Below are 13,625 nucleotides of genomic sequence, written 5' to 3'. Positions count from 1 at the left end.
GGAAGCAAAAGAAAGGACATTATATGCCAACTAGTCTGGCCACAGCGGTTGGGAAGAAGTTGGCGTCAACTGTTAAGTGTGTGATTTCAGGGTACCTGGAGGCAGTCAGCATGGTTTTCTGAAGGGAAAATCTAGCCTAACAAATCTGTTGGAGTTCCTTGATGAAATTAGCAAGCAGGACAGTCAAAGGAGCATTGGTTGATGTGGTGTACTTGGATTTTCAGAAGGCCTTTGTCAAAGTGCCACACATGAAGCTGCTTAACAAGCTACAAGCACATGGTATTATATTACAGGAATGATTCTAGCATGGATAAAGCAGTGTCTGATTAGCAGGAGGCAAAATGTGGGAATAAAGGGAGCCTTTTCTGGTTAGCTTCCGATGACTAGTGGTGTTCCACAGGAATCTGTGTTGGGACCAATTCTTTTCACATTATATGTCAAGGATTTGGATGATGGAATTGATGGCTTTGTTGCAAAGTTTTGAGGCTTAATAAGACATTGGAGAGGCCTCAGTAGGAGTACTGTGAACAGTTTGGTGCTCCTTATCTAAGAAAGGGTGTGCTGTCATTGGAGATGTTTCAAAAGTATTTCTTTTAGCCAGAGGGTGGTCTTCTTTAATCCTTTTTGCTCCTTATGGAGCATAGGAACTCAACAAAAGTCCTCCACTTCCTGCGATCTCTAGCAGATGTTTTTTGCAGTCTCCCAAGTTTGGCCGGTGGCTTTCAGTTCATCCAAAAGCCCACACCTCCAGGTTTGCTTTGGGCGACCTCTTCTTCTCTTCCCTTGTGGATTCCATTCGAGTGATTGTCGAGTGACATTCGACTGGCTCTTTCCTCAAGGTGTGGCCGACCCTTCTCCAGAGGGTGGTGAATCTGTGGAACTCATTGCCACCTCCAGCTGTGGAGGCGAGATCATAGGTATAAGGCAGAAGCTGATAGATTCTTGAGAAGTCAGGGTGTAAAAGATTACGGGGAGAAGGTAGGAGAATGGGGTTGAGAGGGAAAACGGATCAGCCATGTTAAAATGGCACAGCAGACTCAATGGCCTAATTCTGCTCCTATATCTTATGTCTTAATTTTAGAAAATAAAACAAAGTTTTATCTATAAATCAATGCAGTCTTCAAGTGGATGAGTTCCAAGTGGAAGATTTCCATTTCACAAGGCCCCAATGCGACACAGCCAGTGACACTGTTCAATACCGTTACAAAATCACACCTTGATGCAACGCCTTGCCTGAAGAATTGATTTTGGGTGAATAATTACTGGCCAGGTAACTGCCTTCCTCTTCAAAGCGATGCCATTAGATAGTTTACAACTACCCAAACAAGTAGATCCAGGCTTTTCCTCCCAAAGCATTCCCGTTTTCGTTCCAAACAGACACAGCTTCAGTTTACCATTTCACCTGAACTAGAGCTCGCCCTCTACTGTCCAACAGCAATAGTGCAAGACTTGCTCCGGCACCGAACCTCCTCATTCTGAAGTCACAGTCACAGTCGAGAGTTTCTGTTGAGCCTTTCTATAAAGTTTATCAACGGTCTTCTGGACATTTATCTTACAATTATTCATTTATTGAAGTTATTTTTATAAATTTTTGAAAGATTATGTTCATAAATTTTACAAATAAAATTGTTATATTGTTAAACATTCTGAAGTTTTATTTTAAATTGCTCCTCTCCACACCAACAGTTTCAGCAACAGTTATTGACCCTCAACTATCATCAACTTATCAAGTTATTGACCCTCAACTATCAGGCTCTTGAACCAGAGAGGCTAACTTCACTCACCCCGTTACTGAAATGTTCTCACAACCTATGGACTCACTTTCAAGGACTCTTCCACTCATGTTCTTGATATTTATTGTTTGTGTTTTTATTTATTATTGTTTTTCTTTGTGTATTTGCACAACTTGTTGTCTTTTGCATATTGGTTGTTTGTCCGTCCTGTCGGGCGCAGTCTTTCATTGACTGTACAGCGTTGCTTGTATTTACTGTGAATGCCTGCAAGAAAATGAATCTCTGGGTTGCATATGGTGTTATACATGTACTTTGATATAAATTTTCTTTCAACCTTGAACATAACATGTCTTGGGTTTCTCTTCAGCTGCTGTCTCCCTGCTTCTAATTATCGTTCACTGTTTTCATCTTCCTTTCCAAAGCTTCCCCTTAAGCAGTTTGTCTTATGTTACTTAACGTTCTCCAATTCTTTCTCATCTTCTTCCCCTTTTTCATGTCTAGCCTCTCGTGGATGAAGCTCTCCGTGGTTTACACGAGTCTGCGCTGATTTTTCCTTGGTAAATTGCAGTGTAAGGTGTGAGCTAACAGGTTATCAGCTGGGGACAGGCGAAATGAAACATAATGTACAACTGAGAGGAAACTGATGGTGCGGATGTGATAAGAGTGTGGAGGCCAAATCACTGGGTATATTTAAGGCAGAGGTTGATGCATTCTTGGTTAGTCAGGGCATGAGGGATATGGGGCGAAGGCAGGAGGTTGGGGCTGAGAGGGAAATGGATCAGCCCTGATGAAATGGCAGAGCAGACTCGATGGGCCAAATGGCCTAAATCTGCTCCTATACCTTATGGTCATGGATTGAAATGAGGATAAATTTCTTCATATATAGGGTGATGAACTTTTGGAATTCTCTGCCCTGGAGGGGCACGGAGGCTCAGCTAATGAATTAATTCAAACCAGATGAAATGCGCAAGATCTCTAATGTTTTTAATTTTAATTTCTAATCAAAGGGTAGCGAAATACCCTTTCTAATTCCGGGGCGCCTTCGGGCGATCTCGTTGTAAGCGCAGCCCGCTGAATATAATTAAATATTCCCATTTTGGCCTGATACAGCTGAGAACCACAACTGCTTTTAAACTCTGTACAGTTAGTAAAGATGTCTCGATACAATTGAACAATTAACAGAAACAAAACCGATGTTGGCCGCAGTTCTTGTCAGGAGAAAACGTGGCTGCCGGTCAGGAATACAGGTGCGTTTAAGAAAACGGGGTTTTCGACCTTGCTGGCGAAAGTACAGTCTCTGGGAAATAAATTCGAGGGTGTGAATCTGAGGGACATTAGGACCACGTACGCCCTTTGTTTCCGGGAATCCTGGTTAACCCCTTCCGAACCGGTCGCGGCGATTGAGATTGACAGGTTTGCTTTAGGACTGTCGAGTCTCTCAAGAGCAGAAGTGGGCGGCGTACGCCTCATAATCGGCACCTCTTGGTGCACAAATGTATCAGTGATGTCCCAGTTCTGCTCACCAGACCTGGAATATCTCGCAGTTAAGTGTCATCCATTTTACCTGCCGGTAAAATGGAGGCGGCGTCCGTTCCACCACAGGCCAACATCAAACAGGCTCTAGTCTAGGTGATCTGGGCGATGGGATCAACATGCACGAAACCGCACATCCTGACGCCTTCGCCATCGTCTTGGGGGATTTTAACCAGGCCAGACTGAAAAAGTCATGAAATAATTACCATCAACAAACCACTTGTAGCATGAGAGGAGACAAAACTCCGGACCATTGTTACACCATTATCCAGAATGCCTGCCGTGCTATTCCACGCCCTCACTTCGGGAAGTCTGATCGCCTGGCTGTACTTCTACAGGCAGAGACTGAGCCTGCAGCACCGGTAGTGAGAGCAAGAAGGTTTGGACAAGGGAAGCACAGGAGCACCTACAGGACTGGTTTGAATCGGTGGACGGGACTGTATTCAGGGATTCATCTTCGAACCTGGATGGGTACATTACAGACTTCATTAAAACCCGTGTGGATGAGTGTGTGCCCACAAAGAAGGAACAATTTCGCGCGAGGGGGCGACATCTGATGCACGTCAACTCCGGCAGAGTTTGCAGGAACTTTACTTCCTACAAAGGGAAACCCAATAGCATGAATGTCAGCGACGTGATGTGAGCTCAATGTTCACTTTGAAAGGGAGAATATAACTACAGCTGTGAAAATCCCTGCTGCACCCGGCGACCCTGTGATCTGTGTCTCAGAGGCCGATGTCAGGCTGTCTTTCAGGAGGGTGAACCTTTGCGAGGGGGAGGACCTGGTAAGGCTCGGAAAACTTGTGCCAACCAACTGGCAGGAGTACTCAAGGGCATTTTAAACCTCGCACTGTAACGGAAGGAAGTTCCCATTTGCTTCAAAAAGGCAACAATTATACCAGTGCCTGAGCAGTGTCGTGTGGGCTACCTTAATGACTAAGCACTGGTAGCAAACACATTTACTGTGATTGAAGTGCTTTGAGAGGTTGGTCATGACTAGACTGAACTACCTCAGCAAGGACTTGAACTCATTGCAATTTGCCTATTGTCACAATAGATCAATGGCCGACACACCTGGACAACACAAACACCTATGTCAGGATGCTGTTTGTTGATTGTAGCTCCGCGCTTAACACCATTATTCCCACAATCCTACAGAACCTGGGCCTCTGTACCTCCCTCTGCAATTGGATCCTCGACTTCCAATTGGAATAATATTTCCACCTCTCTGACGATCAACACTGACACACCTCAGGGGTGTGTGCACTGCCCATTGCTCTGCTCTCTCTATACCCATGACTATGTGGCGAGGCATAGCTCAAATACCATCTATAAATTTCCTGATCATACAAGGATATCAAGAAGGGCAAAACTAGGGTGAACCAATTTTCAGAGAGTGATAAGAAGTGGAGAGAGTGATCAATTTCAAGTTCCTGGCTGTCAGTATCTCTGAGGGTCTTATCTCTTCCCAACATATTGATGCAGCTATAAAGAAGGCAAGACAGTGGCTAGATTTCATCAGGAGTCACCTAAAACACTCCAAAACTTATATAGGTGTACCGTGGAGAGTATTCTGACAGGCTGCAGCACTGTCTGGTATGGGCTGGGGGAACTACGTCACAGGACTGAAGGAAGCTAAAGAAAGTTATAAAATTAGTCAGCCCCTTCTTGGGTACTAGCCTCCATAGTATCCGGGACAGCTTCAAGGAGCGATGCCCCAGAAAGGTGGCATCCATCATTAAAGACCCCATCACCCGGGACATGCCCTCTTCTCACTGTTACCATCGCGAAGGAGGTACAGAAGCCTGAAGGCACACACTCAGTGATTCAGGAACAGCTTCTTCCCCTCTGCCATCCGACTCCTAAATGGACGTTGAACCCTTGGGCACCACCTCACATTTTTTATATATGATTTCTGTTTTGCACTTTTAAAAAGCTAACTATTTAATACACATAAGTATACCTACTGTATTTATTTCTATGTTATCATGTATCGCATTGAACTGCGGCTGCTAAGTTAACAAATTTCACGGCACGTGCCGGTGATAATAAACCTGATTCAGGGGAAATTGGATCTGCACCGGGAGATGGTAATGTTGAAGAAAGGCAGTGCAAGATCAAGGGCCAGACTGGTTCCTCCTGCAGTTAATGTTCTCAAGACAGACGGGTTTTGATGAATACAGATTCATAAGGGACGGGCATGCATTGGAATTACTGTGCACTGGGTTAGCAAAGGCACTTAGTCAGAATTGCAATAATCTATCCCTAAGGGATGGAGCCAGTTTCGGGTGAATGGAAGCTGTTGACTGAGACAAGCCGATACAAAGTACAAAAACCCAGCCTCTGGCTGTGACCTATTTCACCCTGTCAAACCCAGGTTTCTATTACAACAGTTTGGCACCCTTGATGGACAGAATTCAACCTCCTTTATATTCAAAGGCAATTATCAGCTAGATTTTTCCCCCTTTCTCCTCAAAGCACTTAACCTCACTGCTCCATGACTGCCGGTAGTCATCAAAACAAGAAAACAGGAGCAGGTGTAGTTCCCCTGCTCCTTCAAAGCTGTTCTGTTGATCTACTCCAGGCCCAGGCTTCAACCGCACTTTGGTGGCAGGAGACAATCATTTATCCTCGAGTTTAGTCAAGCAACGTTGTGGCACTGGGCTTCAGAGCGGGAGGTATGGGGTTCGAATCCGGCCGGCTCCTCGCACGCGTTTCACCCGTGCTGGGCCAAGCGTCGAGCTGGCAACTCGACCTCGTAAAGCAGACAAACGCTAAAGAAGTGGCAAGCTTGCCGCCCGATGCAGCAAACGAGGGGCGGGGAGGAACTTTACCTTTCTTTTTAGTCAAGGAACGAAGGGCGGATGACACAAACTGTTCTGAGCCTCGGGACATGGATTAACCTTGCCTCCACTTCAGGGTGCCCCAAAGATATTTGTGTGTAGTAGTCACTGAGTCGTGCCCCATTTACCCTTCACTGCGTAAGAGTTCTGCACCAACTCTGCAGCTGATATTAGCAAAAGTAAAATGCAGAAATGAAGGAAAATTGGAGACTACAGTACAGTGCAAAAGCCTTAAGCACATATGGTATATATACATAGCTAGGATGCCCAAGACTTTTGCACAGTACCGTAGTAATTTTACGCATTGCTTGGCACTGCTTCCACAAAACAAACCAAATTTCATGACCTATGTGAGTGATGATAAACTTGATTCTGATATGGGTCTCTGTTGTGGACTGAGATTGGGAAGGGGGCAGGGAGAGGGGAATCACGGTTGGGAAAAGGGGAAGGGAGAGGGGAGGGAGTGGGAAGCGCCAGAGAGACATTCTGTAATGATCAATAAACCAATTGGAATCAAATAACCTTGCCTGGTGTCTCAATGCAGGGTGTGCCTGCACTTGTGCCACCCCCTCCACCCGCTCCTGGCACTCCTTCTCTGCCTCCTGTCACATGGCGCTCCACCCTTGCCACTCTCAACATTCTTTGTTCCCTCCAGATTTACAAACTCGCTCTCCGCTCCATATTGACGAATACAGTACCTAAGGACACTAGCTATATATAAATGTGCATAAGTCTTTTGCATACTACTGTACGAGGGAGGAAGGGGTTAGGCTGGTCTGGGAGTAGGTTAAAAGGTCAGCACAACATTGTGGGCTGAAGGGCCTGTATTGTGGTACACTGTCTCATTTCTGTGTTCTAAAAACTGAGAGTGACACTGCACAGAGAAAGGCCCTTAGGCCCAACTGGTCCACGCTAACAATGGTGCCTGTCTAAACAAGTCCTATTTGATCCACAGAATCGTTCCTACCCTTGTAAAAATCCAAACAACTTTTAAATGTAGTTATTGTACCTGCCCACAGGCAGCTTGTTCCACATACACAGCACGGTCTGCAGGAAGAAGTTGCCCCTTCGATCCCTTTTTAGACTTCCATCTCGCACCAAGTCTCGATAGAGTCACCATATAATCTCATTCGGCGAGGTGGGATGGCTGCTTTGCCAAACCCTTCCATTCAATCAGGAAGCATGGCCTTGAATATCCAGTCACCTGTCACTTTAATGCTCCTTACACCCCCCAGTCCTTGGCCAGCTACACTGTTCCAGCTAAATACAGTGCAAGTTCAGGGGATGGCAATTCACTTTCACCCTCCTATCAGGTGCGAGTATTCTGCACCTGGTGCTCAGTTCCACGAGTGAAACTCTTCCGGCAGACACTATGCATTCATTTCAGATTTGTTGTACCTGCAGCATTTTTATTTTGCTATTTCAGTTATTTCCACCCCCCCAGCTCCTCCCACTTATAGCTTTGCTGTATTGTACAAGTTACACGCCCGCCAAGGCCAATTCACAAACCCGTGAGTTCTGACAAATAGAAGGGCAGGCGGAGTGGCTCCTGGTTGCAGACCATCCTGACATGGAAAATATACAGCACCCCACAACCAGCCATGGGTCTGAGATACGAAACTCTCTCCCCATCCATACTACAGGAGTACCTTCACAGCACCAATTGTAATAGTCCTTCTTCACAAGGGCACTTGAGTTGGCCAATGAAATCAGGCCTTCTAGGCAAGACCCACGGTCCATATATGAAGGAGAAGATAAAACAGAATAAAATGTAGTGGAAGCCAATGTCTAGTGGAGCTCTAATGTTCTCTTCCCCTGAGGAGTGAAGAAATACATGCAATTATTTTAAAGGAAGTGGAAAACCCTCCTTGTTGGGGTATGGAGGCCTGTGTGCCTCACTGACCCGGAAGCTGATTGGCTGGAGTCAGGGCTTTATGCTTTGGCTCGTGGTCGGGTCACCCATGCCAAACGGGTCAAAGGGTAGAGGGCAGGCTAAGAGTGGTCCACCGGTCTTCCAGTTCGGAGAGTTCAGTCCCGACCGGTCAAACAAAATTGTTACAGAAACAGCAATGAAGAATCCTTCTACATCTGAGTGCGACAGTATTCCTGAGCCTCCACCCGGGACTTGCACTGGTGAAAACCGAGAGGAAGCTACAGACATGATGAAGGAAGCTCTGAACACTGCCTGAGATGGAGGACCTTCATTGCTGTCCTAGACACCAGCAGCGTACCAGGCAGCAAGTAAATTGTAAATACAATCGGCTATTGAAACAGGAATTGAAATATTTGATCCGATCCTAGGCATATTTAAGGTCTTCCCGGTTTCCAGCAGAATTATCAATGATTTTTTTACACATAAGTAGAGGACTGTAGAAAAAAAGGCAGTGCTAAACAGACCAATAGTGATTCTAGTTACAGTAGCTCTATCGTCACTAAATGCACATAATATGGGAATTGAGTCCATGTGGTGCCTCTCTCTTCACTTCTGTTCTTGCCATTAAATGTTGCCGTCAGTGCTTTATAAAACAAGTATTATTAAAGCATCTTATTAACTTTAACTTTCCCAGCAGCCAGCCAGCTCAGCACTCTTCCCTGAGGTTTTTCTCAAGTTCGAGTCCGTTGGCCCTCTTCTCACAGTACCTTCGCACACTTATATTTTGTGTCAGTCACTAAACTCCACATCATCCATATTTCTGCCGGGTTCAGTTTGTGCACCACAATGAGGTCTCTATATAAGCACGGGTCAAATGCAAACGCGTGAGGTACCCCAAGAGTCTTGAAGCCCATGTGTGGGGTGGGCCTTATCCCCAACTGAACCAAACACATCCCAACAAACACATCATCTATTGGGAAAAGGTCTATTTTGGATGCTGCCTTATACAGGCGTAATACAGTTTTCCTAGACATTATGTAGCCACCACCACCAGCGTAGGGGGGGTATGTTTTATGCTTGTACATGACCTCAGGAATAAAATACTTAATTTTCTTATTCCTTTTGGGTTTTGCATTGTAAATGATGTGCCCAGCCAAAAGGTCCTGATTCGGGTCAAAACCCTTGAGATATTCCAGCGCATTTATGGTGTTCACAAAGACGTCATCATCTCCCTTTAAAACAAACTTTGCCGAGGGACAGTCTGCAGCAAACCATCGCAGTAAATGAACCTCCTTCAATGTCAAGTTGAAAAAACTGTCCTGGAAGTCCCACTGAAGGATGTCACCAAACTGTCTGGTCTCGTAGGCCAGCATCTGTTGTAGCGGCTGACCTCGATAGTCCTTGATATCGCCCAAAAGGAACACTAGTTTGATTTCAGCTCCATTGACAACCCCTGCCTTTCCCCAGGTGTTTCGAATTGTGATTCGCCTGTCTATGTTGGAAGCTAACGACTTAATAGCTAATAATAGAAACAGTCCTTTTGTGCACTCCTTTGGTTTCCTCAAAGTTCGGAAAGTCCTGCAGTGTTTATACTCCAAGAAGTTCTGGTATACCTTGGGTAGTATTGTAGACTTGTTGAAGTATGCTGTATTTGGTAAGCACGGGGTTGTCTCGGTGGCGTTAACAGTAACTGTAGGGACCACGACACGACGAGTCCTTTCCTTATCCTTGTCAATTGTGACAATTCCACTTTGCCACTTCAGAACCAGCAAAAACACAGATGCAGTCAGAGCAAGGTATAGTGTTCTTCTTTTCTTCTGCAAAGGCATTCTGAGAGGACCTAGCTAGGACAGCATTCTGCAGGGTAGAGATAAAACACAGAATGAGTTTGAAAATGTTCTACTTTCTCAGAGGTAACAACAATCCCAAGTTTCTACAGCTACTTTCCCAGACACCCCAAGTGGTATAGAAGGTTAATAAGTTGAATTTAATTAGTTAAACTGCACCAGAGCTTTTAAGTGTATCTTTCAAAAATACTGCTATGTTAATTATGTGCACTTTTACAATGACTTAGATACTTCCATGTTCTATTGATTTTATTGCTTGAGCAATCAATGCTTGCCGACTGCTTTGACAAATGGCTTAATGATTCTCCCTTTAGTTTTGGTCAGTGGTCAATGTATCTGCTCTGGGTCTCAGACTGAGTACAGGCCTCAAATTTCCGAGCATGCATCTCACATACTGCCAGAGTTCAAGGGCCAATTACTGATACAGAGATTCTGACAATTTTTTTTTCATTATTTAAAAAAGATTTAATTTGCTTTTGGATGGGAATACCATCTCAATAGCAAACAATTGAAATTGCAAGGTGCAGTACTGTGCAAAAGTTTTAGGCACGTATATATAGCTAGGGTGCCTAAGACTTCTGCACAGTTCTGTAGTAATTTAATGTATTGTACTGCTAGCGCAAAAGGAAAACAAATTTCATGATATTGTGTGAGTGATGATAAACCTGGTTTTGATATGGGTCTCTATTGTGGACTGAGTGGGAAGGGGGCAGGGAGAGGGGAATCATGGTTGGAGAAAGGGAAAGGGGAGGGAGGATGAAGCACCAGCGAGACGTCCCGTAGTGATCAATAAACCAACTGTTTGGAATCCAAAGACCTTGCCTGGTGTCTCAGGGCTGGGTCTGTCTGCACCCGCACCACCACCCCACCCCCCACGCCCCAGAACTCCTTCTCTGCCACCTGTCCCACCCCCCACTGCAGTGCTCCACCCTCACCATTCCCCACATCCTTTGTTCCCACCAGAGTTACAAACTCGCTCTGCACTCCACAGTGACAAATACAGTACCTACTGAGCAGAAGTCGTAGGCAACCTAGCTACATATGTGCCTAAGGCTTCTCCACGGCACTGTATGTACCATTGTAATACTGAGAACTACAACTAACTTAGAGACATAGGATCAAACAGCATAGAAACAGGCCCATTACCCCTTTGTGTCGGACCGCGTTTAGATCATTGTGTTTTGTCCTGGTCGCTTCATTATAAGGAGGATGTAGAAGCTTTAGAGAGACCGCAGTAGAGATTTACCATGATGTTGCCTAGATTAGAAAGAATGTCTTATGAGGAAAGGCAGTGTGAGCCAAGGCGTTTCTCTCTGGAGCAAAGGCAGGCGAGAGGTGACTTGATAGAGGTGTATAAGATGATAAAAGCCTTTTTTATGGCTAGCATGAGAGGGCATAATTTTAAGATGATTGGAGAGAATGGTGGGTGTGTGGAACATGCTGCCAGGATGGTGGTACAGGCAGATATATTAGGGGCATTTAAGAGATACTTAGGTAGTCACATGGATAAAAGAAAATGGAGGGTTAAGGGTTAAGTTGACTGGCACAACATCATGAGCCGAAGGGTCAGTACTGTTGTGTTCTGTGTTCTATGTGTCACTGATCATCAAGTGTTTAATTCACTCCCCCCACCCCCATTCCCAACAGCTTCCTCCAGACTCTACCATACAGCTCCAAACATGATGCAATGTACAGCGGCCAGTTACCCTCCCAACTCACGTGCCTGTGGGCAAACAGGGTGAAGCCCAGTGGGGAAGCTCCACTTGAGAGCACTGGGACAGCAGGAAGAATAGTTTCTGAGCTGACACTAGACTGCAATCTGTTCACTTAGGTGGACATTTCAAAGCCAGGCTGAGATTGGTCAATGTTGCTTGTTTATCTGTATGCATGTGTATGGTTGAGTTATAATAAACTTGAACTGGTATTCTCATCAGTGTTTAATCTACAGTCAACATTGCCGAAGTATATTGTTTGATCACTGTCATATTACTCAAAGTTTAATGTTCAAAATATATTTATTAACAAAGTACATATACATTATACGACCTTGAGATTTGTCTCCTAACAGGCAGGACTTCCTTTAGATCAGGGGTTCCCAACCAGCGGTCCATGGACCCCTTTTCAAGTCAAGTCGCTTTTATCGTCATTTCAACCATAACTGTTGGTACAGTACACAGTAAAAATGAAACAACGTTCCTCCAGGACCCTGGTGCTACATGAAACAACACAAAACTACACCAGACTACGTGAAACAACACAAATCTACATTAGACTTCAGACCTACACGAGACTACATAAAGAGCACAAAACAGTGCAAGACAGTACAATAATTAATAAACAAGACAATAGGCACAGTAAAAGGCAAATTACAAGATGATAATAAATTATGTAAATGGTTTAGCAGGAATTGAGGAAGAAATGAGCAAAAATTGCAAAGGGAAGTGTGTGTGTGTGTGTGTGTGTGTGTGTGTGTGTGTGTGTATGTATGTATGTATAGAGGTTGGTGTCAGTCTAGACACTGGGTATTGAGGAGTCTGATAGCTTGGGGGAAGAAACTGTTACACAGTCTGGTCATGAGAGCCCGAATGCTTCGGAGCCTTTTCCCAGACGGCAGGAGGGAGAAGAGTTTGTATGAGGGGTGCGTGGGGTTCTTCATAATGCTGTTTGCTTTGCAGATGCAGTGTGTAGTATAAATGTCTGTAATGGCGGGAAGAGAGACCCCGACAATCCCTTCAGCTGACCTCACTATCTGCATCAGGGTCTTACAATTCGAGACAGTACAATTTCTGAGCAGTGATGCAGCTGCTCAGGATGCTCTCAATACAACCCCTGTAGAATGTGATGAGGATGGGGGGGTGGGAGATGGACTTCTCTCAGCCTTCGCAGAAAGTAGAGACACTTCGGGACTTTCTTCGCTATGGAGCTGGTGTTGAGGGACCAGGTGAGATTCTCCGCCAGGTGAACACCAAGAAATTTGGTGCTCTTAACGATCTCTACAGAGGAGCCGTCGATGTTCAGTAGAGAGTGGTCGCTCCGTGCCCTCCTGAAGTCAACAACCATCTCTTTTGTTTTGTTCACATTCAGAGACAGGTTGTTGGCTCTGCACCAGTCCATTAGCCACTGGACCTCTTACCCTTGCTTAATGGTATTGGTCTATGGCATAAAAAACTTTGGGAACTCCTGCTTCGGACCCAAACTTCCAGCTTGACAGTCTGAAGGTCCATCCCAGCCTCAGATCTGTTTAATGACTTGAGTTCCACAGCCCTCTAGGGTAGACAGTACCAAAGATTCACTGCCCTCTGAGGGAAGAAGTTCTTTCTTTTTCGATATTAACTGTTGTGTCTCTAATTTTAAACAAAAGCTGCATGCTGTATTGTATTTATTTAATGGGATACCCGTAAGACAGTGATGGGTTGGCTTTAGATGTAGCATTGAAGATTCTATTAAAAACAATTTCATTCAATAGTCAATATATTTGTTAATGATCTCATTTTGTGATGTCATATATAACATTAATGATGTTATGCTTCTTAGAAATTCAGGCAAATGGAGCACTAACAGATTAGTTTGCACCAATTCTTCTACCCTTTTCTGAGAAACGTCACCTTGTCATGGTGGAGGGGCTTGTGAGCTCCTGAGATCCTGAGATCCCGAGACCAATACTGTCTGGGGTTTAGGCATCTGGTGCTCAGCTCCTGGTGGAGTCATCCAGGGTGGTAAGGTTGAGGGGGAAGATCCAGGCGAAGAGCAATCCAACCAAGACCTGACCGATGGAGCTGGTGGAAGATGATGACAC

The 13,625-nt window shown here is 45.0% G+C and overlaps 1 protein-coding gene across 1 annotated transcript in view; it reads right to left on the bottom strand.

The window, feature by feature from the left end:
- Positions 1 to 9,583: 9,583 nt before the first annotated feature.
- The window catches only part of LOC132404145 (leucine-rich repeat-containing protein 43-like), an 82,145-nt gene continuing 78,103 nt past the window's right edge, over positions 9,584 to 13,625 (bottom strand). The window contains exon 13 of the mRNA XM_059988208.1: positions 9,584 to 9,839. Within this exon, the coding sequence (XP_059844191.1) occupies positions 9,714 to 9,839 (126 nt within the window). The 3' untranslated portion in view covers positions 9,584 to 9,713. The remainder of the gene's footprint in view (positions 9,840 to 13,625) is intronic.

Source organism: Hypanus sabinus, chromosome 13 (assembly GCF_030144855.1).
Source record: "Hypanus sabinus isolate sHypSab1 chromosome 13, sHypSab1.hap1, whole genome shotgun sequence".
Taxonomy (NCBI): domain Eukaryota; kingdom Metazoa; phylum Chordata; class Chondrichthyes; order Myliobatiformes; family Dasyatidae; genus Hypanus; species Hypanus sabinus.
This window is presented reverse-complemented; position numbering and strand designations above follow the sequence as displayed.